The 27,429-nt window shown below is 39.7% G+C and overlaps 1 protein-coding gene across 4 annotated transcripts in view; it reads right to left on the bottom strand.

Annotated features, from left to right (window-relative positions):
- The window catches only part of ARHGAP17 (Rho GTPase activating protein 17), a 65,930-nt gene that overhangs the window by 13,497 nt on the left and 25,004 nt on the right, over nt 1-27,429 (bottom strand). For all 4 annotated transcript variants that reach the window (XM_084640831.1, XM_084640834.1, XM_084640833.1 and 1 more), the window contains exons 2-15: nt 17,825-17,864; nt 12,928-13,032; nt 12,387-12,463; nt 10,960-11,071; nt 10,662-10,738; nt 9,485-9,596; nt 7,815-7,883; nt 7,569-7,650; nt 4,629-4,756; nt 3,152-3,263; nt 2,456-2,537; nt 1,912-1,992; nt 862-975; nt 122-213 (exon numbers count right to left, since the gene is read on the bottom strand). In XM_084640831.1, coding sequence (XP_084496957.1) covers nt 122-213; nt 862-975; nt 1,912-1,992; nt 2,456-2,537; nt 3,152-3,263; nt 4,629-4,756; nt 7,569-7,650; nt 7,815-7,883; nt 9,485-9,596; nt 10,662-10,738; nt 10,960-11,071; nt 12,387-12,463; nt 12,928-13,032; nt 17,825-17,864 — 1,283 coding nt within the window. The remainder of the gene's footprint in view (nt 1-121; nt 214-861; nt 976-1,911; nt 1,993-2,455; nt 2,538-3,151; nt 3,264-4,628; nt 4,757-7,568; nt 7,651-7,814; nt 7,884-9,484; nt 9,597-10,661; nt 10,739-10,959; nt 11,072-12,386; nt 12,464-12,927; nt 13,033-17,824; nt 17,865-27,429) is intronic.

Below are 27,429 nucleotides of genomic sequence, written 5' to 3'. Positions count from 1 at the left end.
TTAAGACGTGTATGTACCCAGAAGCAGTGCACCAACATTTTATATTCCTAATTATTTAACAGTGTAGGAATACCATGGAACTAGTATTGACAGAATTCCTCCCATTACTGCAAGTCTTTACCTTCAGGGAAGAACCAGTCTGCATGCTGAATTATTGGCTCGATGATTGCTACCACATGGACGGAAGTTGCCGCTGCCATTTCAGCGAGAGATCTGTGGACAAAATTCAGAAGATTGTGATCTTGGATACAGACAACTCTTTCAAAGTTGGCAAAGAGTCCTGTGGCACCTTATAGACTAACAGATGTATTGGAGCATGAGCTTTCGTGGGTAAATACCCACGTCATGGGTTGTATCCGACGAAGTGGGTGTTCACCCACGAAAGCGTATGCTCCAGTACGTCTGTTAGTTATAAGGTGCCACAGGACTCTCTGCCTCTTTTACTGATCCAGACTAACACGGCGACCCCTCTGATACTTGACATCTTTCCAAGTTAAAAACCCTGTTGGTTTTTTTCATTTTGCATGCCGAAAGCTGTGAATTAAACGAGTGCCACTATACACTTAATTACTGCCACATAAAAATCAAGCCCAGGGTTTTTCCAGAATATTCTAGACTTCCACGAAGTGCATGGAATGTAAAAATTCTGAAAACTACACAGCCTTTACGCCACTGGTCTGTGTGCAATTTCATAATGTTTGCTGGAGAAAGAAGCAGACATGCTCCTGAAATCCCACCCTTTACAATTCATTTCTCAACAACTTGTTTAAGACCTTTTCAGATCTTGGTTAAGCACTTACAGTTATATTTCTATGCTTTACTGAAGATACAATTAGTAGTAGTATTTAAAAACCAACTTACCCTTCAGTCTTTGCCCATAGCAAGTTGGGGCCTAACACTATTGCAACGTTGCTGGGTGTCATTTTGTTAATGTCACTGTTCTGTGCAAGTGTTGCTAGGAATTTGATTAGATACCTGCAAAGAATGAATCAAGTCATTAGGCAGTTACGGTGGCAACAGCTCACTACACACAATGCTCTCTAGCACATGACTGATAATTGCTGTCTCTCATTGGAGGGGATGCGGCTAACTGGAATCACACAGAGATTAAACGTTTCAAGTCAAGCTTCCAGAAACTCCTAAGGGTGACTGGTAAAAATGGGACTAAAATGTCATGCTTAGTAGTTTGCTCCTAATTTTCTTCCCATTAATCAATGAAAACTGAGCTTACTGAGAAAGTGACTAATAGTTGGGAAATATCTTCCATCTTAAGCATGGAAGAACTAGCATGCCTTCAAAAACTAATATATTTACAGCAAAAACTAGAGTACTGAGGTTAGAATGATCATGCACTAGGAAAGCACATTAAATAAACCCTAAAGAATACCATATTACAGTAAACATTTTCCTATCATGCACTTAAGACTACTCCAAGTTAGAAACCTTGTTTTCCCTGTGTTTCACTCCAAAGGTGAAACAAGCAAGAGGGCTAAGCTGCTTAACAAGAAGCCAGGTGCAGCGGCTGAGCCTGGGAAGTTCTCAAGGGAAAGGAATACCATGTGAGAAGCTGAGCAACCTTGCGTGATGAGTGTTGGCACCACTAGAGTAAAGCTACAAGAGCTACACTCCTGTTCCATGGTCAGTCCCGGGGGGCGTGAGAGAGTAGGGAACAAGTCTACATGACCCCACTTCAAGGGACTGATAAAAGTGAATGGAACCATCAACAGTGACACGAAGGCACTTTGTGCCTCGATAAAACAAACATCCCTTTACAATCCTAATGGAACTTAAATAGATAAATACAAACCAGATCAAAACGCATATCATTATCAATCCTAGCCTTGAAACAGGTTAGACTTTTTAGCACTGAACCTGTAGCGCTAAAAACTGTAGCAATTGTTCTTAATGTACCTGAAATTAGCCAGGTTAGGCTTTGGCAATCTTTTACAAATTTTCCATAGTTCTTGCAGCTTCTTGTCCTGGTCCTGTATGCTGTGGGGAAGAGAACTTTTAGATCAGCAAACAAAATTCCTTCGGCTACCAGCAATTGAAAAGCAGAGTCTATAGGCTTCCACCTATGTATTATCCTCTTGCCTCTGCATTCACTCATCTAATAACTGCTCTGAATCCCCTCATTAGCTCTGCTTGTAATATGTGCAAAGGGCATTGCCTCTCTCACGGTGTGTAACTGAGAGCCTGAAGTAGTTTAATACTCAAATGTAACGTAAGCTGTTTTACTGAAGTATATTTTAATGCTTTTAAAAAAACCTCAGGACACTAATGCACAAAAGTTTGAAGATTAATTCAGCACACAAATATTTACTAGCTGGAGTTGAAAGACAATTGGAACAATTGTGTAAACTTATGAACTTTTCCATAAATTCATTTTTCCTCATTTAGTAGCATAAGTCAGCACACACATTTCTTTGCATATCTAGATTTTAAGTGCTCCTACTTTGCAGCTTGTGTCCATTCTTCATACAGACTGTAGGTCATTAAAGGTTCAGGCAACTCTCGTAAATAAGACTTCAGGGCACCTGCAAGTAGGGAGACATTCTTAGCCAGTAGATCACACAGACTCGTTTCAGATTTTGTTTGAAACAATCTTGGCTTCAATCCTTGCACCTCAGTGAAGCCCCACTGAAGTCAGCGCAGGATCAGGCCTCAGACTGACCACACTTCAGACTTTTCCCTTAATAGATTTGTACAGCACTTAACGGAATGGGGCCTGCCACTGGACACTACAGGGATCATTTGCTAATCTAGCCGACAAGAGTACACACTATAAAGCCTCAAGATGGTGCTACCAGGTAAGAGTTACAGTTACAACTGCACATGCCTTAGTATCTCTTGATCATTTTAATAGCCCTGTCATGAGAAATATGACACTCATATGAACATCACCACGTGAATTTTGAACACTGCTCTGGCCTTACAGAAATAAACATGCAAAACTTTCAAGGCACGCGCACGCATCGCTTGATCTCTAAGGCTATGCAGTTAGGGTGGAAGGTTCATTTTATTTTCATTTGCAGATCATATCTAATATCTTAAAATACTGTAATGTGTCTGCCAGGTTAAACATGAAAAAGTTAAACCTTCACTGCATGAAGTAATTTATGAAGGGTCTGATTCAGAATACTGAAAATACCTGCAACAGCATGGGGGTCTGAATAAAATTCATCGAGCTGGGAAGTAGAACAGTCCAATGCAGCTTTCAGCTTCTTTAATTTGGAGGCTCCAGCAGCAATTCGGAATAAGCCCTACATGATGAGAATTAAAGTGTCAAATTCACTTGAACAACAGCTGGTCTCATCTTTCACACTTGCAGTACTATGACCCAGGCTCCATTTTCACAGCAGTGACAAGTTCTATACTTTTTTTTTTTTTAAACTGTGCCCTGACTGAGTCAGCTCTTGTTGCACTAAAAAGAGGAGAGTTACCTGTAACTGGAGGCTCTTCGAGCTGTGGGGTCCCTATTAGTATTCCAATCATACGTGCACCTGCGTGCCAGGTGTTGGAGCTGGGAGGTTTTCATAGCAGTGTCTGTTGATACACATGTGCATCTCCTCGTGCTCCCAGCCGAGCGGGTCAACAGCTCTCCAGTGACCCCCTTACCGCTAAGTATGCCAGTCTGCAGCAGATGGGAGGGAGGGCGAGTACTGGAATACCAATAGGGATCTCACATCTTGAAGAGCCTCCAGTTACAGATAAGTAACCTCATCTTCAAGTGGTGGTCCCTATATATATTCCAATCGTGAGCAGTAATCAGCGTGGAGGTGGGTGCAAGGATGCAGAAGAAAATGCAGTCTAATACAGCGCGGCCCACAGCCACTGCTTGTGGGATAGCATAGTAGGAGGTGAAGGTGTGACTGGATTGCCATGTTGCTGCTCAACCGATGTCCTTCCAGGAACATCTGCTAGGTATGCCAACGTGGTAGGTTGCGCTCGCATAGAACGTGCTATAATCGTATCTGATGGTTGTACGTCAAAGCACGTAGCACATCCAGATGCACCCAGAGATCCATTTTGAGATCCGCTGGCAAGAGTGCTTGGCCTTTGGATTGGTCTGCAATTGCTACAGCTAGCTTTGGGGATGCCCGAAAGACACGGGTCCTCTGGAGGTAGGTGGCTAAGGCACTGTGGACAACAAGGGGGTGAAGGGTTTGTCTGCCTTGGAGGCATACACAGCCTATCAAACTTGACTGGGAGCACAAGGAGATGCATGGTACGTGTGCAGGTCAATGGACACTGCTACGAAACCTTCCAGCTCCAGTGTGTGGGCACCCATGACAGAAATACAAACAGGGGCCATCACTCGAAGAACTACTAAGGGATAACCATGCTTTAATTTCTTCTCTTTCCTATTTCTCTGCTGTTTTACATTTAAGTTACGTTGCATCTGATTCCTGGACGTAATTGAAAAATGTAATCTTGGAAGGCCTATATCATACCACTGGACAAAATGCCATAAGCGATTATACACCTTAGCGCGCAGACTGATAGGTATAGCTGCTCTTCCCCCACCTAATAGTTTTACTGGGCTCTACTGTGTCCATTTTTTTTCTTTTGAGTTGAGACTTTTACATGCGTAAAAGGCCACTGCGCACTAAAGTAGAAGTTCCTACCTCCTCTTTCATTCCCGTTTCCAAGAGCATCATTACACAGGCTTCAATTGGGAGTGCAATTTCACGACCACTGCGTTTGAGATGCTCTTCCAGTGGCGTTCCAAAGGCTGGCTTTTCTGTCCATTTGTCTAGTTAAAGAGCAGAAAAACACTGAGCAAGATATCCAATAAAATTGAATTATGCCCCAGAGAAGTTTAGAGAAGAGTCTCCAGTATGGTAATAAGAATTTTAAAAAAATACTGCAAGTTTGAGCCTTGATTTGTAAAGCCCCTTAAATTTACAAGTAAAAAGAAAAATGATGAGCCCGCAGGTGTTACCAAGACTGTAAAAAACAATGATCCATCTCTCTTGGATAGCGTATCAAATAATTATTCCTTTGTATAAGTGGAAGACATTATGTCCCCACCACACATTAGTGGGAACATTCAGAATGAACTTAATCAATTTAAAACCACATGATTCTCGGAGACCCCAAAGTGTAGATTTGCAATCCTCTTGTAGATAAAGAATTTTGCTCAGAATAAATTCGAATTGGTTGGTCTGAGCTGTTTGTAGTATGGTTTTACCTGCAGCTGACATTGTGTGTTAACAGCTAAGCCAAACACAAAGCCTACTACTGCGGTAAAAGGACAGTTATTTAGACACATATAATTAGTAGCCCCATGTCTCCATTAGAACCCCATATTAAAGGATCTGTCATTGTTCTAATATCAAGCCTACCCTCCCTTTTCCAAAAAAGGCATTCAAGCTCACTTTAAAATTTTCCTCATGGCTGCAAGCCTTGGGTTTTTTTTTTAAAGTTTGACACAAAATGTTTTCCCCATAAGAGACCAACTTGCCTTGCGCCCTATAACAAATTATTTCTCTTTTTAGCCACACTTCTCTGCTGTTGTCATGGAAAAAATGCATATAAAGCATTGACAGGCTGTCAGTCTCTATCATGCATTATTTCTTTCAGAAAGAAAAAATGAAAGAGCTGAGTATACCAGGTTTGAAAGATTCTAGTGCAGATACACTGTGGTCTCTTCGAAGAATTTAGTTTCCATAACGCATATATGCAATACAAAGAGCTGTACCACCACTACCTGGCATTTTATTTAGCCCTTTTCATCCACCCATCGCAAAAGGCTTTACAAAAGGCAAGCAAGCCATCATTATCCCAATTTTTACAAACAGTGGCAAGACTGAGGTGCAGAGAGCTTACGCGTCATTCAGAGTCACAATAACTTAGAGCAGAGGCAGGAAAAGAACCCAAGTCTGCTCCAGGCATCCTTTTGAAGCGATACAGACTGCTATATAATATGGAGATATACCTATCTCACAGAATTGGAAGGGACCTTGAAAGGTCATCGAGTCCAGACCCCTGACTTCACAGCAGGCCCAAGTACCATCCCTTATTTTTGCCCCAGATCCCTAAATGGCCCCCCTCAAGGACTGAACTTACAACCCTGGGTTTAGCAGGCCAATGCTCAAGCCACTGAGCTATCCCTCCCCCCTAAAAAGGAAGGAGATTCCACCACCTCCCTAGGTAACACATTCCAGTGCTTCAACCACGCTCCTAAATTTTTATTTTTGCGCCAGATCCCTAAATGGCCCCCTCAAGGATTGAACTTACAACCCTGGGTTTAGCAGGCCATATAATACTTAGCACTTATGCAGGACTTAGTCTTTCAAGTGTTGAACAAACTGGTTAATGAATATGCAAGGAAGCAAGCCAGTGCAGTCAGATCTAGTTCCCTTAAATACAGAACAGACCTCAATTGTCCACAGCGTTCCATCATCGCACCACATAAAGATACTTATTAGTTTGCACTAGCCTGTTAATAGCATCTTCCATTAGGTCTATCAAATGCAGATTGTGTCTCTCACTTCCAGCAAAATCATATATCAAAGTTTCCTTGCTTTAGAAAACTTAAGAATTTCCACTTGGTCCACAGCTTGGTATGCTCTGCCAAAGTCTCAGCACATTCGATACCGATCATGATATAGTGGTGTCTCAGACTTTGCTCAAGCTAAACCCTTTGGCACTAGTGACTTCAATGACAATAGTGGGCACCACGCTGGTAAGGGTGATATTTAGGACAACGTTAGAGTAACCCTAAACTCGAGTTGACTAATGCATAGCCTGATAGAACAAATGTAGCTGCCTCATTTAGATGTAGGCTAGCTCTGCAGTCTCTGACACTTAGAATTAGCCACAGGGTTCAGAGGCCAGGATGTAGTTGCAATATAATATGCACAGAGAAGGGGGGAGGGGTGTTTTCCAGGGGAAAAACATCCCCCACAAAGTTTAGACTCAGACTTAAGGCCAGAAGGGACCATCATGATCATCTAGTCTAACCTCTCGCACATTGCAGGCCAGAAAACCATATCCACACCCTCCTGTAGCAGGGCTGCAACCTCTGGATGAGTTACTGAAGTCCTCAAAACTGGATTTAAAGACACAGTTACAGAGAATTCACCATTTACTTTAGTTCAAACCAGCAAGTGCCTCGTCCCATGCTGAAAAGGCAGGGAAAAACATTTAGGGAGGGGACTGAATCCCACAATACTAGTAGAGAAATCAGGATCCTAGCTTCTCTCTTGGAAAGTTCTCTTTGGCGCATAGGTGCCAGGAAGGGGTTAATGAAAAGTCACACTATGTCCAGGTAAGATAGGGAACACCCCCCAGTGCAAACTAAAAACAAGTCTTCCCCTTTCTCTCTCAGGTTTCAGACAGACCCTTAATGTTACGTTAGTGTGTTAATACAGGACTGGAGGAGCTCCAGAGAGCACAGCAGCAAAAGATGGAAGTATGTTGGGGAACGCAACGTGGTTAAAAAAGAGGACGTCCTTATTAGAAAGGGTCTGCATGCAAAAGAGTCAAGATAAAGAAGGAGAATATAGGGCAGAGGTGGCAGAGGCAAGGAGAAGCGTCAGCCAGAGCACAAGTTACTTTACCTTGATGGGCTTGAATTTCAGGGAGGGCCTTTTCTAAGACTGCTAATGCTTTTCTATGGTAATCTGCTTGTGCTTCTAATAACTGAGAACAGAACCCATATTTTAAAAAAACAAAACAAAAATATTGTTAGCTTCTGATGAACACATACAAACACTAGAAGGTTTAACACATGAAATGAAATGTGACGGTTTTTTTGCATATAACAAACACCATAACTGAATATAAACAAACAAGAGAACACGCACCGTGACAAAGTATCTGGCATATTCCCCTTCTTTGGACACAAAGTTATACATATCTGCAGCAAGCTGATCCTTTGAGGAAAGAAAAGCATACCTTGTAATTTTTTTAAGGGGGGGGAGAGAGAGGAGAGAGAAGAGAAATCTTCAAGTACAAAAAAGGCTGTTATAAAGGGATGGTGATAAACTGTTCTCTTTAACCACTGAGGACAGGACAAGAAGTTAAGGGCTTAAATTGCAGCAAGGGAGATTTAGGTTAGTCATTAGGAAAAACTTCCTAACTCTAAGGGTAGTTAAGCACTGGAACAAATTACCTAGGGAAGTTGTGGAATCTGTCATTGGATGTTTTTAAGAACAGGTTACACAAATACTTGCCAGGGACGGTCTAGATAAGACACAATCCTGCCTCAGTGCAGAGGTTTGCATTAGATGACCTATCAAGATCCCTCCCAGTTCTACATATCTATGATTTATATTACATAATTTTCCCCCACTAAGCCCAAAATGCTGAATCTCAAGAAGATCTGAAATTTAGCAAGCCACTTGCCCATGGCACACTGATCAGGTGGCAGGCTATCAAGTGGACTAATGGGATAAACAGTACTGGCAGTTGCAGCCCAATGGTTCAGCATCACCAGTGATGTGCTTTACCTGTGGGAGGGCCAACAGAGAAAAGGCTGTTTTAGGAACGCCGTTCCAAAAATCCACACTTCCACCCAGCTACTCAGGGCAAAACAAAGGTCTGCACTATTAAACTGGATTACTATCAAAGTACATCATTTAGGTAACAACAATACTTGCTTCAAGGGATGATGCTGTCAGTAAATAGAGCTGTTCATATGGCACCTTGGTTTTTTCTTCCAAGCATTTTTGGATTTTACTTAACTTTCTGTTTTTATTTACTACAGCAAGTCAAGTTGCCCACTAAATATAACAATCATTTGTGCTTGGATATTAGAGTAGTACATGGCAGAAATACCTATGAATTTCGTTATAAACTCATTACTTCCCAAAGACTTTCCTGCCCAAATTCCACAGTAGTGAGATGCAAACTTCTTGATTACTTTTTAACTGAGTAACAAAACCAAAGACAGGCAAAGAAGGGAATAATAAAGCCCAAAGAAGAATCTCCAGCATGGAGTTTGGACAGCTGAGGGATTGTGTATGAGGAAACTGGGAGCATAATCTCCAGGTCATTGTCTTGAAATCCATCCTTCTAGTTAACACCTAATGGCTCTTTGTTGGTTTAGAGTATCCAAACATCTCAATCCAGGCCTAAGAGACAGATGTTCACAATTGTCTCCCTTGTGCATAGCATCAGAGACCAAGAAACGAATGAACCAGAGAGACCAAATTCACTTCATGGAGAGAACAGTGCAAGGTTTGGCACAACATTTTTACTTGTGGGATGGACAACACAATGTTTGACCTTCTGGAGAGCAGTAAGATAGCCCAGGAAAAAGGAACAAACAGCTAATTGAGAAATGTGAATCCATCTCTGCATTGCTTATTAGCCCCAACAACCCTTATTAACTGCATATTGTTTTATAACAACACTTAACACATTAAAGTTCGTGAAGATGGCAGCAATTACAACTGGTACCACAATGAGGTGTACAAAGTCATCCCTTAGTGGCAGATATATCCTAGGAGAGGATTCATAGAGCCAGCCTTACCTTGCATTGTTCTACTTTATTTCCAGCCTCATCCATCTCTTCCTTAAGGGAATCTATTTTTGATGGATGCATTTGAAAATTAGTTCCTGAAGTCTTGCAGGCTTGGCTATATCTGTGTAAGAGAAACTAGTTATTCAGTGGAGATTATAGTTAGCGTTTAATATACTACTTACAAAGTCAATGTCTTTAAGGTCCCCTCTTCTTAACTGCTTGCCTCTGGTGAGCAGACAACTATTCACTACTCCAGAAGATAGTTTCAAAACCAGGTCCCAGTACAATTTAACCCCCCTTTCTGGGCCATTAGTGTGAAACATGTCTACTGTCTTGTAGAGGAGACACAGGGTGGCCAAGCGACTCTAATGTGCCACTATATCCTAGCAGGGATCCTGCAGGCACTCATCTCCAAGGTGGATGTGGAGTCTGCAGAGACTACCAGCCCTAGCAAAAACCCCAGGCAGCTCAGATAAAAATGAGCATGACTTAATATTAGCAGGCCACATTGCCTTAATAAAGACGGCGTTTATCCATGATGACAGGTTCAGTAAGCCAGGATGTAGAGAGGTCTGAAATGTAAATTTGGGCAGTGTCTCATGAGAGGGTTCAACTGACAATGGTATAAAAGCACTCCAATATGGTGACAATTAAAATCCTATGGCCAACACAATGACAATGCCTCACCCTTAGCCTGGTGTTCACAAGCAGATGGTGGGAAGTACACAACATTGAAAGGATTTTTAAAAAGTTCTCGTAGCACCCTGATTAAATAAAAACTAAAACAGTATAATCCCCACTGCGCAAAGGAACCCTTCCCAACACTGTGGTGCATAAGGTTTTGACAGATGCTGAACTCTGTCTCTTTAAATTATTGAGCTAAGTGGAATAGACTAAAGATGCAGTCTTGTATTCACTTCAACGTGAACAGTTTTCCTACCTAAATTGGTGGCAGACAATATGAGAAATCTAAATTTGATCCATATTCAGATCAGAAAGCCATGTGTTCTTTTTTGTACCATTTAAGGTCTTAAACTTAACTGATGTTTCTCCCCCCGTAAATGTTAACATGCACATTTCAGCACAGCAGAAGCAAATACCAAAGGAAGGTTAGGCATGGAGGAGATATTACTAAGAAATCAGTTTGTACTATGCAAACTGTATGGTATTTGAAATCACTTCTCACCTAGCTCTTGCAGAATCCCAGTCCAAAACCAACTTTGCAAGCTGTTTCCTCTGCTTCTGAATATTGGGGATTTCCGCCTGAAACCACAGACATCTAATGTTTACATTTACTTCAGAATTGTGTCATGTAGCTAAGTGTAACTGAAATCTGTAAAACTTAAAACACAAGCCTGCATTAAAATACAAATAAAATAGTCACTTGCTTTTTGAACCGAAGTAAAGTTTGCCACATGCACAGTTATGATTTCGCTCAGAAAATATAATGCCGCAAGTCTTTCCTGGAGCGTGAAGTGACTTACCTCTGTTAGTTGGCTTAGTGGGTCTAAAATTTCTTTTTCAATCTGTACCTCATGGTGAGAGAGCTCCGCTGCCAGTTTATTCTCTGCATCACCACAAGTGTCAAGCATCTTCCTGTTAAAAGGAAAGGACAGGAAAGCAGCATTGTGTCGTTTACTCAAGTTATTACACACCAACAGCTTAAAAAAAAAGATGCAGAATCGATGATTTGCTGGCAAACTGGGAGGGCGTATCTAATGGGATCCCACAGGGGTCAATCTTGAATAGCACCGGACCCAATATTTTCCTTAATGACTTGGATAACAGAATGGAGAATAAGCTTATAAAATCTGCAGATGACACCAAGCTGGGAGGGGTTGCAAGCACTTTGGAGGACAGGATTAGAATTCAAAATGATCTTGACAAATTGGAGAATGGGTCTGAATCCAACAAGATGAAACGCGGTAAGGACAAGTGCAAAGTTCTTTGCTTAGGAAAGAAAACAATCAAATGACAACTACAAAATGGGGAATAATTGCTTAGATGGTCATACAGCTGAAGAGGATCTGGGGGTTACAGAGGATCACAAATTGAATATGAATCATGTGAGGGCAGTTGCAAGAAAGGCTATTATTCTGGGGTATATTAACAGGAGTGTTGTAAGACATGGGAGGTAAATGTCTCACTCTACTCCGCACTGGTGAGGCCTCAGCTGGAATACTGTACCCACTTCTGGGCACCACACTTTAGGAAATATGTGGACAAATTGGAGAGAGTTCAGAATAGAGCAACAAAAATGCTAAAAGGTTTATAACACCTGACCTCTGAGGAAAGGGTAATAACTGGGCATTCTTAAGTCCAGAGAAAAGACAACTGGGATAATAGACTTCAAATATATTAAGGGCTGTTATGAAGAGGAGGGTGATCAATTGTTCTCCATGTCCACTGAAGGTAGGACAGGTAGTAACAGGCTTAATCTGCAGCAATGGAAACTTAGGTTAGATATTAGGAAAAACCTTTCTAAACCAGAAAGGTGGTTAAGCTCTTGAATAGGCTTCAAAGGAGCATGAGGAACCTCTATTGGAGGTTTTTAAAAACAAGTTTAACAAACACCCGTTGGGGATGGTCTAGGTTTATTTGGTCCTGCCACAGCGCAGGGGGCTGGGCTAGATGACCTCCTGAGGTCCCTTCTAGCCCTAAATTTCTATGATCCTATAGAAAAAAACCCTGCAAATGTGCATTTGTCCAGAATAAAATGTCAACTTTAGGGCTAAATACTATCAGCACTGTCCTGCAGATTGCCTAAATTGCAGCACTTATCAACTGGATTAGCTGCTGTTACTTTAAATTAACTAAAGGTACAACCATTTTAATAGACTCATTTTACAGAAGTTATTGCATGCAGAACTAAACAACGAGAAACCATAGCTCCACAAAAACCCAGACTTACCCCAAAAGAGTGTCATCGCTTAGCTGGACAGATCCTTCTTGCATATTTTGAGCAAAAGCTGTTAGAGGAAGCTTCTTCTGTAGAAGAGATGAGACTTCGTATTTAGTTTCTCTCCCTTAAGATACTCTTTGCAGGCAAACAGGGACCACATGATTAATTTCTTTTAGTTAATCGCGTGAGTTAACTGAGATTAATTGACAGCCCTACTGTATCCAGATCACAACTTTTGCCTGAGGTCTATACCGAGGTTTGAAAATCTGGTGGGAGGATACAAATAACATATCCTAAGTCAAATACATACCCAGACCCAGGGGACAGAGCAAGTGCTCTGACAGGATTATAGCACTCTGCATGCAGTGTGACTTCTGAAGTTGGTCTGTGAACTATACCAAAGCATTCCAATCAATAGGAAATGTCAACATGTGGGATGATTCTGGAGAGTTTTGTTCTGGTAGCTGACTTATGACATAACAGCTTATCCGTACATAGAAGGCCTTTACAAACCAGACTCAGAGCACAATCTGAAGCGCTCAGTACTTACATGTCTTTTATCAGCATCTGTGCCATACTGGCCCTGAAAACATGCTATTAGCCGCTTCTGTGAAATATGGCAAACAGATCTCACTGTGTCCAGACGCCTCTCAATCTAGCCATGGAAAAGAAAAAAACAAAACCCAGAAGTTATTTTCTTGGCCTCAGCACATCATCTTCCTCCTATGTCACATTTAGTTCATGTTTGCATGTTTCTCAAGTTCTGCAGCTTACAAAAAATTCAGTTTAACAGTAAGAGCCTGACAGCAAGTTTATTTTGAAAGAGACTTAAATGATTTCCATTAATGGTGGCATAAACTTTCCCTGATTTTGCTGTGACTTGCAGAATTCAAGAGACTCGGGAATGGAATGGAAAGAAGAGACAATATTCCGTTTCCCCATATAGCAGCCAGAAGGGGTTCCCACTTTGACACCTACTATTTGGAGTTTGATATGAAAGGCACGTTCACAAGCATTATTTAGGGATAATATCCTGGTAAGAATTCAGTAGTCCTTTCCCTTCCCTACAGCTGTGTTGGGTGGGATGGAAGATAACCAGGTGGCTGCCGTCTAAGTGTGGCCTTTGACCAGTGTCCCCCAGTCCTCATCATTGGTCTTAACCAGAGAGCAAACCTGCTTGCCAATCAAGTATGAAGGAAAATTCTAAGCTCTATGCAATAGTAGATGGAGGACAAGGTGATGTAGGCATGGATGGGTGGAAAAGATGATGAGATAGAGAGAAGTACTGAGGGTTTTTTGTGATGAAGAAAAAATACTGGTATGTTTTTCAAGATCATGCCCCTAAGTTAAGTTTAGTGCACTTGAACCCTTGTCCTCGCTAGTTAAAATATTAAAATGTCTTTGTATATTTTAAGATTATTTTGCTTCAAGAGTCACTGAAAGCCAGTAATGGAAATGGTTAAAGGATTCTTCTAAGTAAAGGACCTTATCAAGAATAGTCCCCAAAATATGAGTGTGTTGGAGAAGGACTGCTTATGGCACTATAAAAACTATGTACAATGTCAAAGGAATGCAGTTTTTCTGCATTTTGATGACTCACCAACATTAAAAGGAGGCCCTTCAGAATGGTTTCTATTTAAAGATCAAAAAAGCATAACCAGTTCCATCTGCAGAAGTAATCTGCACAGATTCACGCCTTCAGTTAAGCACCTAAAAATGCCACGAGTGCTGAAAAATTAACATTTTCAGGACGACAATACATTTTCTGACTTTGTGTCTAAACATAAATATAGCTTAAACTCTGTGTAGGAAAGATTAAAATTTGTTCTGCTCAGGTATCACACCCTTAAGCACACAGCAACTGGTTGTAAAATTACAAAGCGTATCAACTGTGGGCTTCCCCATAAATGGCAAACTGAGCTTCAAATTTTTCTTAATTACAAAGAATGCAGAATGAACTTGCTGCTATTTCTCTTCTTTTCCATTTTGAGAACTGTCCTACACCCGAAGCCCCGATGAAGCTTTTTCCAATTAATGGATTTCCTTTCACGTAACCCCTCTTCAAGGTAGTTGAAAGCTTTCATGTACTGTTTGCTTGGCATCTATGGCCATTTAAACAAAAAATGAAACCAGCTCGCTGACCTGAAAGACTCACGTTTAGCTATGTGGTAACCTTGATAAAAGGAGGCTTTTTACTTTCATAAGCCAAGATGTAAACAGCCACTGTAAAATGCTGCACTGAAATTATGTACACCATTGCTTTCCATTTGCTGAATATTGCCATTAAAATTGATTCTCTCCGGAAACGATTCCAGTCTTAGACAAAGGAATCGTGCTCACCGAGGACACTGAGTGGCCTGGACGGCCATGTTTCAATAAAAAGAACAGGAGGACTTGCGGCACCTTAGAAACTAACAAATTTATCTGAGCATAAGTTTTTGTGGGCTACAGCCCACTTCATCGGACGCGTAGAATGGAACATATAGTAAGAAGATAGATTCATACAGAGAACATGAAAAGGTGGAGTAAGAGTCTATTTAATTAAGATGAGCTATTATCAGCAGAAGAAAAAAACACTTTTGCAGTGATAATCAAGCTGGCCCATTTAGACAGTTGACAAGAAGGTGTAAGGATACTTAACATGGGGAAATAGATTCAATATGTGTAATGACCCAGCCACTCCCAGTCTCTATTCAAACCCAAGTTAATAGTATCTAGTTTGCATATCAATTCAAGCTCAGCAGTTTCTCATTGGAGCCACAAGTACTCCTGTTCTTTTTGTGGATACAGACTAACACGGCTGCTACTCTAAAACAGGTTTCAATAGTTGGTTTTCATATTTCTGCTACGTGCTATGTGCTTGAGTGCTTCATTTTTGCTGTGCCTCCTAAGATTAAGCTTATTATACCACTGCTTTCTTTCTTGACCTTCTAAGACGATTCCGAGATCGCAATGGTATAAGTAGTCATGGGTGCCTATTGAAGAATATTACCACATTTTTATTAATGGTCACTAAATCTTCAATATAAACTGACCACCTAAAAATCTTACTGGCTGAGTTAATCACATCTTTGCTTAAGAATTCCAGCATGATTAGAAACCACTATCACAAAAAGAGCAGGAAACAAAAGCACGAAGCAGTATTTTGTTCCGCAGAAGACTACGGAACTGAAGATGTCGTCACAGTGCTTGCTACAGTAACTACTGTCCAGTTGCTCACAAAAGTGGATCTGACTGTCCTCGACATATAAAGGGGGAACAGACTTGGTAGTTCTTCCTATTCCTCCTCCAGGTCAATGAAGCTACTGAAAGACTCATCTTTGCTGGTAACACTGACTGTAACTTGGCTTATATATCTAGAGTGTAGATTAGCAAGTAGCATTTTTTCATTCAAGGTTCAAACACAGATACTTCCAACCTTGCCTCGAGAGAATTGGTTGGACAACATTGCGCTAACTGTAGGGAGAACGCACTACGGACACACATTAACATTTCTAATACGGTTGAAGGGTAGTCCCTGCCTGATTTGGAAAGGCACTAAATTTAATCAAGGCATATTTGAAGAATAATATTGCACTGAGCAAATTAGAACAACTATTTCAAAATGTACCAAAGCCAAAACTTATGAGTTAACATAAAAAAAAGTAGAAAGCCTGTTTATAAAATGATCACTAACAAACTCTACAAACACTAACAAAGTTTAGTCAGACAAGAGTTTTCCCCAAGAACGAGCAAACTCTTCCATCTGGGTGTAACCAGTCTGGTTACTGAGCCTGGGAAAACTGCTTGCAAAAATTGTTGGCAACAAGTGACGGAGAGTTTGTCTTTATTTCACATTCATATTCTGTCTAACTAAGACAACAGATGATCCCTGCAAGCTCTCTCACGGCATATTTTAAAGTCCTTAATATAGCTAGATTTTTTTAAGCTTTACTTCAGATATTTTCTCATTAATATTGCCAAAAACTGTTGGATATTTCTGATCCAAACATAAAGTAAACCCTCTAGTCCAGGAGAAAGCTGGACTATGTCAATTTAGCTTGTTTCAAGATTACCTGAGGTAGTTATACATACACCTCTATCATCACCATTTAAATTTTTTTAAATTGAAATTAATTTTCCCACTCTTGTAACTTCAACAGCTGAAGAGATTCTCAAATTTTAAAAAAGGAGCTTCTTTGTAGAGACCAAGCATGGAAAATTTCAGCCTCAAATGCAAGTCTTTTGGAAATTTAATCATATTAGAAAGATACTGTCAACCTGAAACCTAGTTATGTAAATAAGTTTGAATTGGTTTGGGCTATTACTGTAGCCATGTTCCCCAGCCAACCTGTGTGGTTTAGCAATCACATTGTTCATAAAAAAGGTTTCTTCCCCTAGTTGCTGTGCGAAAGACCTACACATACAGGAGAAACTGATTAAGAGCTAGCAAATGAATGAATAAAAGTGAAAAGAAAACTTTCATTGATCTGTCAATTATACCAGTCATTGGTAGTCTCTGTAAAAATAGTACCTAAAAATTCAGGCACAAATGCTACGTTTAAGTAGATGGTACAACTAAAAAAACTTGCACAAAAAAATTTCCATCACAACTCAAAGTATCACAGGTGCTATCAGCATGACAGTTAGGACAGCACTTACTGTGTGAACTGCAAGAAAAACAGAACATGGGCTTATTTGGAATAATCCTTGGATTTCTGCAAGCAGAGTGGGCATTTATTGCAGCTTCTCTGAAACCCATATAAGTTAACTCCTTCAGGAAGAAATATAGATGAACAAGGGGACAGGAAGAGGCCTTCCAAACAGTAATGTTCTCCCAGCTAGAAACAGCATGAGAGAGTCAACAAGAAAAGCAATTATATTACAAAAGTTTTTTTTTCTCCTGTTGATAGCAGCCCACCTTAACGGATGAGTCTCATTAGAGTTGGTATTGCAACACCCAGTTTTTCATGTTGTGTGTGTGTGTATAAAAATCCTACTGTATTTTCCACTACATGCATCCAATGAAGTGGGTTTTAGCCCACGAAAGTTTATGCCCTAATAAATTTGTTAGTCTCTAAGTTGCCATAAATACTGCTCGTTCTTTTTGCTGATACAGACTAACACGGCTATCACTCTGAAACCTGAATTATATTCTTGTAAAGAATCATTTTTATACCGTAAATGAGTTTACTTAATACAAAGCTACTATTTCTTTGCTTCTAATCTAGCACTTGCTTTTTAGTGTACTTCAACTTTCAAATCCCCTTTTGTCTCATGTGGCTTAACAGTTCCTCTTCTCCTTAAGCTATATCATAGCTCGTCCAGTCTGAGGAAACAGAGCTACAGCCACCTAACTTCTGTCCTTGTAATTTGTTTCCACAGGCAGCATTCTATGAAGTCAAAAGGCTTGCTTAGTTCTTTATAATAAAGCATTTAAAGGCAGCACATTAACCGAGTTACAGTACCTGTAATAGATCTTCACTGAGGACTTCAGTTTTCTCAGCCCTGAAAGGAAAAAAAACAGGAGAAATGTAAGCCTGGAATTAGAATAATTTGCACCTAAAAAGATTTTTAGGTTAAGGGTAAAAAAACTTGCAGTACATTAACAGGAAAAATATTCAGAGCTAAGAATTGATCTCTTATGAAAAAGTTCTCCCATTTTAAAAAATACCACCCTGCGACAAGCTTATGAGCATTGTTATGATACACAGCACACTCAGTCAATGTGGTATGTACCATACTACATCCAAATTGCAGATCACTGCTGAGGAGCAATCTTTCACCACTTGTCCAACACCACAAATTAATGAGATTAACAAAGAAAGCTGCACATTCCTAAAGTTGAAAGCCTAACCCACTAATACATCCATAGCTATCATTTCTGTACATTACCTGCCTAAAAACAAGAGTAATTCTAATGCAAGAAACGTGGGGGGAGGGATAGCTCAGTGGTTTGAGCATTGGCCTGCTAAATCTAGGGTTGAGTTCAATCCTTGAGGGCGCCATTTAGGGATCTGGGGTAAAAACTGGGGATTGGTACTGCTTTGAGCAGGGGGTTGGACTAGATGGCCTCCTGAGGTCCCTTCCAACCCTGATATTCTATGATTCTATGTAACAAACTGGAATCTTTCAGTACTTAGCCAGAAGACAAGCAGGAGTAAAACAAGTTCCAAGGATAATTTTAAAGAGCACTTCTGCTCCAAAAAATGATCACAGAAACAGCATCATGGAGCTTCATGTTTATTGTCTCAGTGATTCCTGATCAGACCATGCGCCACTCCGTTTTCTCTTCCTCCCTAACTTAACACAGAAATTGACAGATAGACCAGTGGTCCACTCAGTCAAATACCCTGTCTGACAGGCCTTGTCAGGTGTTAGCCAATCCATTAAAAGACTTTTCCACATTAGAGTCTCAACATATGTTAAACTAACAACTTCCAATTTCTAGTCTTGACAAGGCCACAGTGGCCATTACCAGATGTTCAGATGAAGGTGCAAAATACACTGCTGGTAGACAATTACAGTATAACCTGCTCATGAGAAAACTCATGTCAGTGGTTGGCTAATGCTCTGAAGCAGGAGGGGCTAGTTCTCTTTATAAAACCCCTAACATAACTGACTATCATCATCAAAATGGGTCTTGCCCTTTTTTGAAATCTATTAATATCTTAGCCTGAATGATATTTTGTGGCGGTGAATTGCCACTACTGACTGTATAAAAACAATTTTGTCAATTTTAAATTGCCTTTGAGTTTGGTTCATGGCTATTGTTCTTGTATTCTGAGAAGAGGTAAATGAAGCACCCAATTTACTTTCTTTATACTACTCGTTATTTTGTAGAGCTACCATTTCCCCGGTTATTTATCTCCCCTGTGAATAGTCCCTTCTATTCCAGTATTCATAAAGTAGTCTCTCAATGACTCATTTTTGCTATCCTTTTCTGGGCCCCTCCTTTTGCTGCTGTATTTGAGATAGGGTACTATAAATGAAACGTATTCTAGGTGAAGGCTTACCACAGATTTATATAACAGCCACTATGATGTGTTTAGTATTATTTTCTAAACCAATCCTTATGCATTAATTTTTATCAGCTGCTGCACATTGAGCTGTCCACAGTGACATCTAGATTTTTCCCGAATGGTCACAGTTAAATTTAGATCCCAGCATTGTGTACACGCAGTTCAAATTACCATACATTTGTCAACAATGAATCTCATTTGCTATAGAATCATGGGACTGGAAGGGACCTCAAGAAGTCATCTAGCCCAGTCCCCTACACTTATGTCAGGACTCATCTAGACCATGCCTGACAGGTGTTTGCCTAACCTGCTCTATAATGCTGCTCCTCTTTCACCTAGCTTTGTTAGGTCCCTCTGAAGTTCCTCAGTCTTCTGTAGTCATACCCAACCTAGTCTGTCACCTACATTTCACTTCACTGATGATCCCTTTTAAACACTGGTTTCGATACAGGCCCACGGTGCACCCCAATATTAACATTTTGTCCTACTAAAAATGTATTTGTTCTTCTCCTGGTCTGTACAAACCAGTTTGTAATCCAAAGCATTGCTTTACCTCTCACCCATAATTCCTTTAATCTCTTGTGAGGGACTTTGATCACATGGGAAACGTATCAGTTAACATGTGTTAAACTTTGAAAGGTATTTAATTTTAATTTCATAAGTTACCTGCCTTGGGCTATCAGTGATCCATAAAGTGTTGTAAATTGTTAAATATTTATTATCTGCTAATGCTCAAAACTGACAGACACCAACACTTAAATACTTTATAGTGGCAATGAAATGTGCAAAAGCTACAGCAAAATGATCACTCTGGCAAAGTTAAATATATATGAGATTTTCCTTGTAAATAAAGCATGGCTGCTCTGCTTGATATATTCATCACTTCCTAATAGTGAGTGATAAACTGGTGATACAAGACTAGGATCAGATAATCACAGATGAAAAATCCCATTGAAAACTACCAGGGAGAAATCCTTAGCGTAAGAAATGTGTTCCTTTAACTGGAGTGCTCTTAAAATGTGTTGACTGTACTTGCATTCCAAGCATGAACAGTAAAGAACATAAGAATGGCCTTACTGGGTCAGACCAATAGTCCATCTAGCCCAGGTCTGACAGATGCTTCAGAGGGAATGACCAGAACAATTACTGAGTGATCCATCCCGGCATCTAGTCCCAGCTTCTGGCTGTCAGAGGTTCAGGGACACCCAGAGAATGGGGTTGTATCCCTGACCATTTTGGCTAATAGGCATTGACAGACCTATCCTCCATGAACTTATCTAATTCTCTTTTGAAACTTCTTTGAAATTTTAGACTTCTATCATATCTGCCCTTAGTCATCTCTTTCCTTTCAATCCAAGTCTTTGTAATCCTTCATATGGAAGCTGTTCCATACACAATCATTTTTGCTGCCCTTCTCTGTACTTTTGCCAGTTCTAATATATCTTTTTTGAGATGCGGTGACCAGAATTGCATGCAGTATTCAAGGTGTGGATGTACCATGGATTTATAGTGGCTTTATTATATCTTCCATCTTATCTATCCCCTTCCTAATGGTTCCTAACATTATTAGCTTTAACTGCTGCGGCACACAGATGTTTTCAAAGTGGTAACAGTTAATTTAGACCCCCATCAATTTGTATGTATAGTTGAGATTTTGTTTTCCAATATGCATTACTCTGCGCTCACTATAATTGAATTTCATCTGCCATTTTGTTGCCCAGTCACCCAGTTTAGTAAGATCCCTTTGTAACTCTTTGCAGTCAGCTTTGGTCTTAACTTTGTTGAGTAATTTTGTATAATCTGCAAGTTTTCCTACCTCACACTTCACCCAGTTTTCAAGATCATTTAAGAATATGTTGAACTGCACAGGTCCCAGTACAGACCCTTGGGGGATCCGGCTATTGGCACCGCTCCACTATGAAAGCTGACAATTTATTCCTACCTTTTGTTTCCTACCTTTTCACCAGTTACTGATCCATGAAAGGACCCTCCGTCTTATCCCTTGACTGCTTATTTTTATTAAGAGCCTTTGGTGTTGGACTTCAACAAAGGCTTTCTGAAAATCCAAGTATACTACACCTACTGGATCACCATTGTCCACGTGTGTTGACTTCCTCAAAGAATTCTAATACATTAGTGAGGCATGATTTTCCTTTACAAAAGCCATGTAGACTCTTCCCCAACATCTGTGTGTTGATAATTCTGTTCTTTACTATAGTTTCAACCAATTTGCTTGGTAGCGAAGTTAGGCTTACTGGCTGTAACTGCCAGGATAGCTCCAGGAGCATTTTTTTTTTAAAAAAAAAAAATTGGCAATTAGCTATCCTCCATTTATCTGGTACAGAGGCTGATTTAAGCAATAGTTTAAAATACCACAGTTAATTCTGCAATTTCATATTTGAGTTCCTTCAGAACTCCTGGATGAATATCATCAAGTCCTGGTGACTTGATATGTTTATTTTATCTATTTGCTCCAAAACCACCTTTATTAACACCTCAATCTGGGATGGTTCAGATTTGTCACTAAAAAAGAATGGCTTGGGTGTCGGAATCCTCTGAAGTGAAAACCAGTGCAAAGAATTCTCGCGTTTCTGTAATGGCCTTGTCCTTCTTGAGTGCTGCTAAATTGTCCAGTGGCCCCACTGATTCTTTGGCAGGCTTCCTGCTTCTAATGTACTTTAAAAAATGTTTGCTGTTCATTTTTGTATCTTTTGCCATTGCTCCTCAAATTTTTTGGGGGGGATGTGTAATTACATTTTTACACTTTACTTGCCAGAGTTTATGCTCTTTTCTGTTTTCCTCAGTAGGATTTGACTTCCAATTTTTAGAAGTGGTCTTTTTGCCTCTAACCACTTTTTTTTTTTTACTCTGCTGTTTCTCATAGCATTTTTGTCTTTTTTCTTTTTTTTTTTTTAATGCGAGGGGTATACATTTAACTTGAGCCTCTGTTGTGGTGTTTTTAATATAGTTTCCATGCAGCTTGCAGGCATTTCACCCTTCCGACCCTTTTAATTTCCATTTAACCAGCTTCCTCATTTTTGTGTAGTTCCCCTTGTTGAAGCAATTACACTGTTGAGCTAGCAGACTTCGTAAAAAGCATACAGGACCACCGACTGTCACTGTGGGAACAAGGTTATGTAGACTACCGTAGATTTCTTACGGTAATACATGATTTGAAACTCGGACCTCAAAAAAAAGGTCAAAACAATTCTGATATACCAAAGCAGAGTGCACTGCTAATTTAACAAACCTTTCTATTAATTAGATCATCAATAGAGATAAGGATTAAAAGGGAAAGGTTTACTGTTGCTCGGAAAACGCCTTTCTGAAGTTTCATAAGCAAAGCAGAATTTCACATTGCCATAAAGAACTTTAAAAGATTAACTTTTTGCTGTCAAGAGTATGAATATCCAAAATAGACACCTTGCAAGTTACCTTCACTGTTTTAAGATCTCTGTGCATCAGGAAAAAAGTTTCTCATTACACTCATAACTTCCTGTGTCTATTCTGAAGCAAATCTGGCAACTAGTTGAACATACATTTCTCAAAAATGAGCCAGAGAGCCGATTGCCCAGAACTTCCACAGGAGTGGGTAAGATTCACAAATCTCCTTGGATCATCTTTATTCTCTCACTTTAAGTAGTTCTGTTCACTAAGAAAATATTTAGAAACCAAAACAATTTAATTGATCAGAGGCCATCTGGTAAGAGTGTTCTCACATTATAATCAATATGCCTTTTATAAGGCTGCTGACTGGACCTTTAGTCCATGCAGTGACAAAGCATTTGGCTAAAAATAATCATGTACGCATCTCATCCCAGTCCCTCTGTGCACAGCATAAGTCTGTTAAAAGACAAAACATGAACAATTTAAGGCTCTGAACCTACATCCACTGAAGTCAGTTAGAACTTTGACATTTATTTTACTGGGAGCAGGAGTGAGCCCTTCAGCCAAGACGGACTTAAAAGCCAATCACTGAATTTCAGAGATATAGAATGATGCCTCTTGCATGAGCAAATCAGATGAAGCCATCAAGAGAAAGAATTTACACGTGACAGATGGAGTTGTTGACTGTGATAATTTGGGCTTTGTAATATTTATGCATAGTAGAATACTAGAAAATAAAACAGGAGAGTTATTAACTTAAACCAAAGGGGATATGCTAAATACAGCAGCTGTTCATCACTGTACTCAAACCATGAAGCAACTGTACAATCTTTATGATAAGGCTAAGTCTTCCAGCTACTTCCTATTACTGAACAGTCACAAGCAAGTGGAACAGAGGGCTGAGCTGTCATAGATAACCATGCTTCCTCTTGCATTTTATGGCTTGTCTGTTCCAGTCCAGATTTTACATCCAATACCCAGCATCATGGGATTTACATACTTTTTTTGCCATCTGCTTCAGGAATTAGTGAAGAATTTAATTTAAAGTATGTTCAGTTCTTAACAGTGGTGAATCATGTAAGAGGGAACAGACATCTAATACAGCCATAGAATTATATCAGCTTGTTAGAGATTTTATAGAAATGTATTTAGATGTACACATTTTCATAGATGAGCAGGTTTAAGATTGTAACAGCATTCTGCATTCCTCTCTTTCAGCAATGAGTACCGCTAACAAGCAACTATGTCACCGGATACACTGGATGAGAGAAGACACCCTTTCACCCAACATTTTGTGCAAAGCTAATCAACACAACTTGCTAGCTACTAGCTTAGAAGTACCAAAAAAGGGGGTATGTGGTTGAAAATAGAGTTCACTGAGAGCAAATATAGGTAGAATTTAGCCCTAGTTTTGTAGGACCTATATACAAATGAACACATCTGATTTTACTGTAAGTGTATATAAAAGATACATCATTTTATCTAATACAGAGACATCACTACTCTGCCTGAAAATAAACACTTAGAAATAAAAAAGCTTAAGCTACAATGCAACCACTCTCCCAGACAAAGAGCGTTGTGTATGCTTTTTATATCAAAAGATGCCACAGTTGAGAAAGGTGTATAGACAATGAGCAAATTAGATGCAATGTATTTTTATATGAATAATTAAATGCCACAGTGACAGAGGTATAGTAATATCAACAAAAACAACACCTGAATGACTAAAACAAAGGACATGCTGTGGCTGTCTAGACAAGTGTCTGTCGCTTTTCAGTTTCAAGCACTTCCTCTAAAACTGATGGGAATACGTATGTCTACAATATACAGTGCTATTTTAAGCACATGTTGAAGACAGACTATAGTTAGCAACATTTCAGCTGAGAACTCTTCCTGCTAATATAACCATCACACCCCCAACTTTAAGCACTAAATTCCTTCTTTCTCTGTGAAGCTAGCCAGGAAGCATCCTTTGAAGCCATGTACTTCATGATAATCTAGGACTTGTCTAGACAAGAATTTAAGATCTGAGAGCACATTAGCAAACGTGAAAACAATGTGTTTTAGATGTCAAAGTATAAACCAATCACTGGCTTTAACACATGGTGAATTGGCTGATCTAGAACAGGGGATGGCCTAGGCTTTAAATCAACCAACTCTGTAGAACGCAGAAAATATTAACAGTGTAAATATTATGTAAACACAAAAGGACAGCGGGCTTTATGAAACAAGAAAGTCTCCAGAGTGTTAAAAATAAGCCTCTTTAAATTACAAGATGGACCCAAGCTAGACTGCTGTAAACTGGCATCACACTTTGCTAAAGCTTGGGGCTGTTGAGAGCACAAGTAGCGGTGGTGTCAATTTGGGCCTCCAATCGAAGTGTTGTCATGATCCTGGTCTGACCAGCAAAGTCATTCACCACACTCACTCTGTTTTAGTTCAACATAACATCTGTTAACTGTCAATATCTAGGCTTACAAGGATTGATCCAATATCAATGGACTGCAGTTGCACACAGGATCGTACTTTTTTAACCATCATTTAGCAGCTCAAGGTAAGGCTTAAAGTATTATCTATTGCATTTTGAAAAGACCTAAGAGTATACTTTAGATAGAGGTTAGTTGCAAAAGTTGCTTCATTTGTTGCACCTCCACGTGATGAGGTGGGTGTCATGATGTCTCTTGCTCCAGCACAGCTTTAACAGTATGAGAAGAGGTAACACACTAAGATTTTGCAGAGATGCTTTTATGATTTTTTTATAGGAATCAAGACATACGGTACTAGACTGATCAGTGCTCCGTTGCCATATGGGCAACTCTTGGGTTACTAATGAGAAAGATTTCAATTACATTCTACTTGAAAGATCTTAATGGTAGAGCTGGAGAAAACTATTTTTCTTCAGGTAGGTTGTGTTACAAGCCAAGGGAAATCCTTTTTAAAAAAAACAAAAACCACTTTGTACAAAAGCCATATTCTGCAATGTGTACGGTTTCTGATAAAAACCACACATTTACTGCACCAGAAGCAAACTGAATAGGTGCAGTTATTACATTTAATTACATGCCCATTTGCAATGACAGCGTTTGTGTGCAATTCTAAAAAAATGGGCCCTGTACTGCATATTAAAATTAAGGACCTTGTAGTTTTGAAGTTTGTTATTTTGGAAAGAAAGACTACTTTGGAAAGACAGTAATGGTCTTTGTTCAGTGTCTGTTCAGCGCCTAGTACAACAGTGTCCTCGTCCCTGACTGGGTCTCAGGTGCTACAATAATAGAAATAAGGTCAGTTTCCTTAAGGGTGTAAGCTAGTATTGTTCCAGAAGTCAGATGTTAACAGTGGTTGATAAAATCATCATGGATTAATAAATGCATAGCTTACTGTTATCCACTGCATGAGGGTGTGGTGGATGGAGACTGACATTCTTAATTCTTCCTACAGCCACTGGGAAAGATTAAGGAACTCTGCCGCTAGCTGAGCAGCATGCAAGAATAGCTGCTCTGCACTCTTACCTCTTGACTCGTATAAGATCCCACCACATCTTAAAACAATCAAGGGGTTTTTCAACCAAATTTTTGTGGGCCCATATCAGTAAACAAGTGTTTTTTTGGCCTGATCCCCTTAGGTTAAAAGGGCTATTAACTTTGTATCAGACTCATTCCATGAAATGACAGCATAAATCTGACAATGAAGGAGTGTTCTACTGGAGTAGATTAACAATTGCAACGAAGAATCTTTTAAAGAACATTCCCAGATGCTTTAGAAAAAATATGTACAGACTAGGGAAAAACTAGCTGGGTTTAACCAAGGTGTTCAGTGTAATAAACCAAATCTGCAGCTTCATATACAAATTCCTCCAGCAGTACCTGCTTATTTATAGCCATAGCGTGATCTTGAATCTGGTTTCCCAAACTAAAAATTCCTAAACTACATCCTCTATGGTAGTTTCACAATTTAAGAGTTCAACTGAATGTAGACAAAACAGTTAAATACTGGGAATGTAAAATGAAGTCTCTCTCCAAACTATGACTAATTGACAAAGCATGCCCTTTCTCCAGCTCCTCCTATGTACTAGGAGGCTCAAAACATTCCAGGTTTATGACTGGATCTGTTGTGTGAACTTCTGGTATACAGAACCTACTGGCATGTGTCTTGGAAACAGAAGATCTGTTTAAACTAAGGATTTTCCCCGACACATTCTGTAACAAAGATAATGCTTACGTAAGAATAAAAAAAAAAGACTGTTAGAAATTATTAGTAGACTGTAATTACAGAGAGTGGAAGCCCTGCACACACCAAGGTCCTTCTCAAATGTTACATTCCTTTCTACAACAGAAACGGTAATCTCATAGCTCATCTGTTCACACGGTTTAGATATAAAATAGCTGATTAATTGGCAACACTCCACTGAAAGAGTAAGATTTGGACCTGTGGGAAAAGGAGGATTCTGGGAACTGAAGGCAAAGTTGCAGGATACAGGACAAAGGGCACAATTTATTGATAGCTGTTCTGGAGGAGTACAAGTGTTCCTGTTTTCCCAATAACCACTAAGGGTTCCACAATTACCCAAATCTCAATTACCTGTGTTCCCAGTAAAAAGGAAGAATTTACACTAAATTTTAAAAGGCTGGTTTAGAAAGCCAAAGAAACCTGAACATAATTGTTTG

Source organism: Lepidochelys olivacea, assembly GCF_965140295.1.
Source record: "Lepidochelys olivacea isolate rLepOli2 genome assembly, chromosome: 10".
Taxonomy (NCBI): Eukaryota; Metazoa; Chordata; order Testudines; family Cheloniidae; genus Lepidochelys; species Lepidochelys olivacea.
Note: the sequence above shows the minus strand (reverse complement) of the source record. Positions and strands in the feature narration are given on the sequence as shown.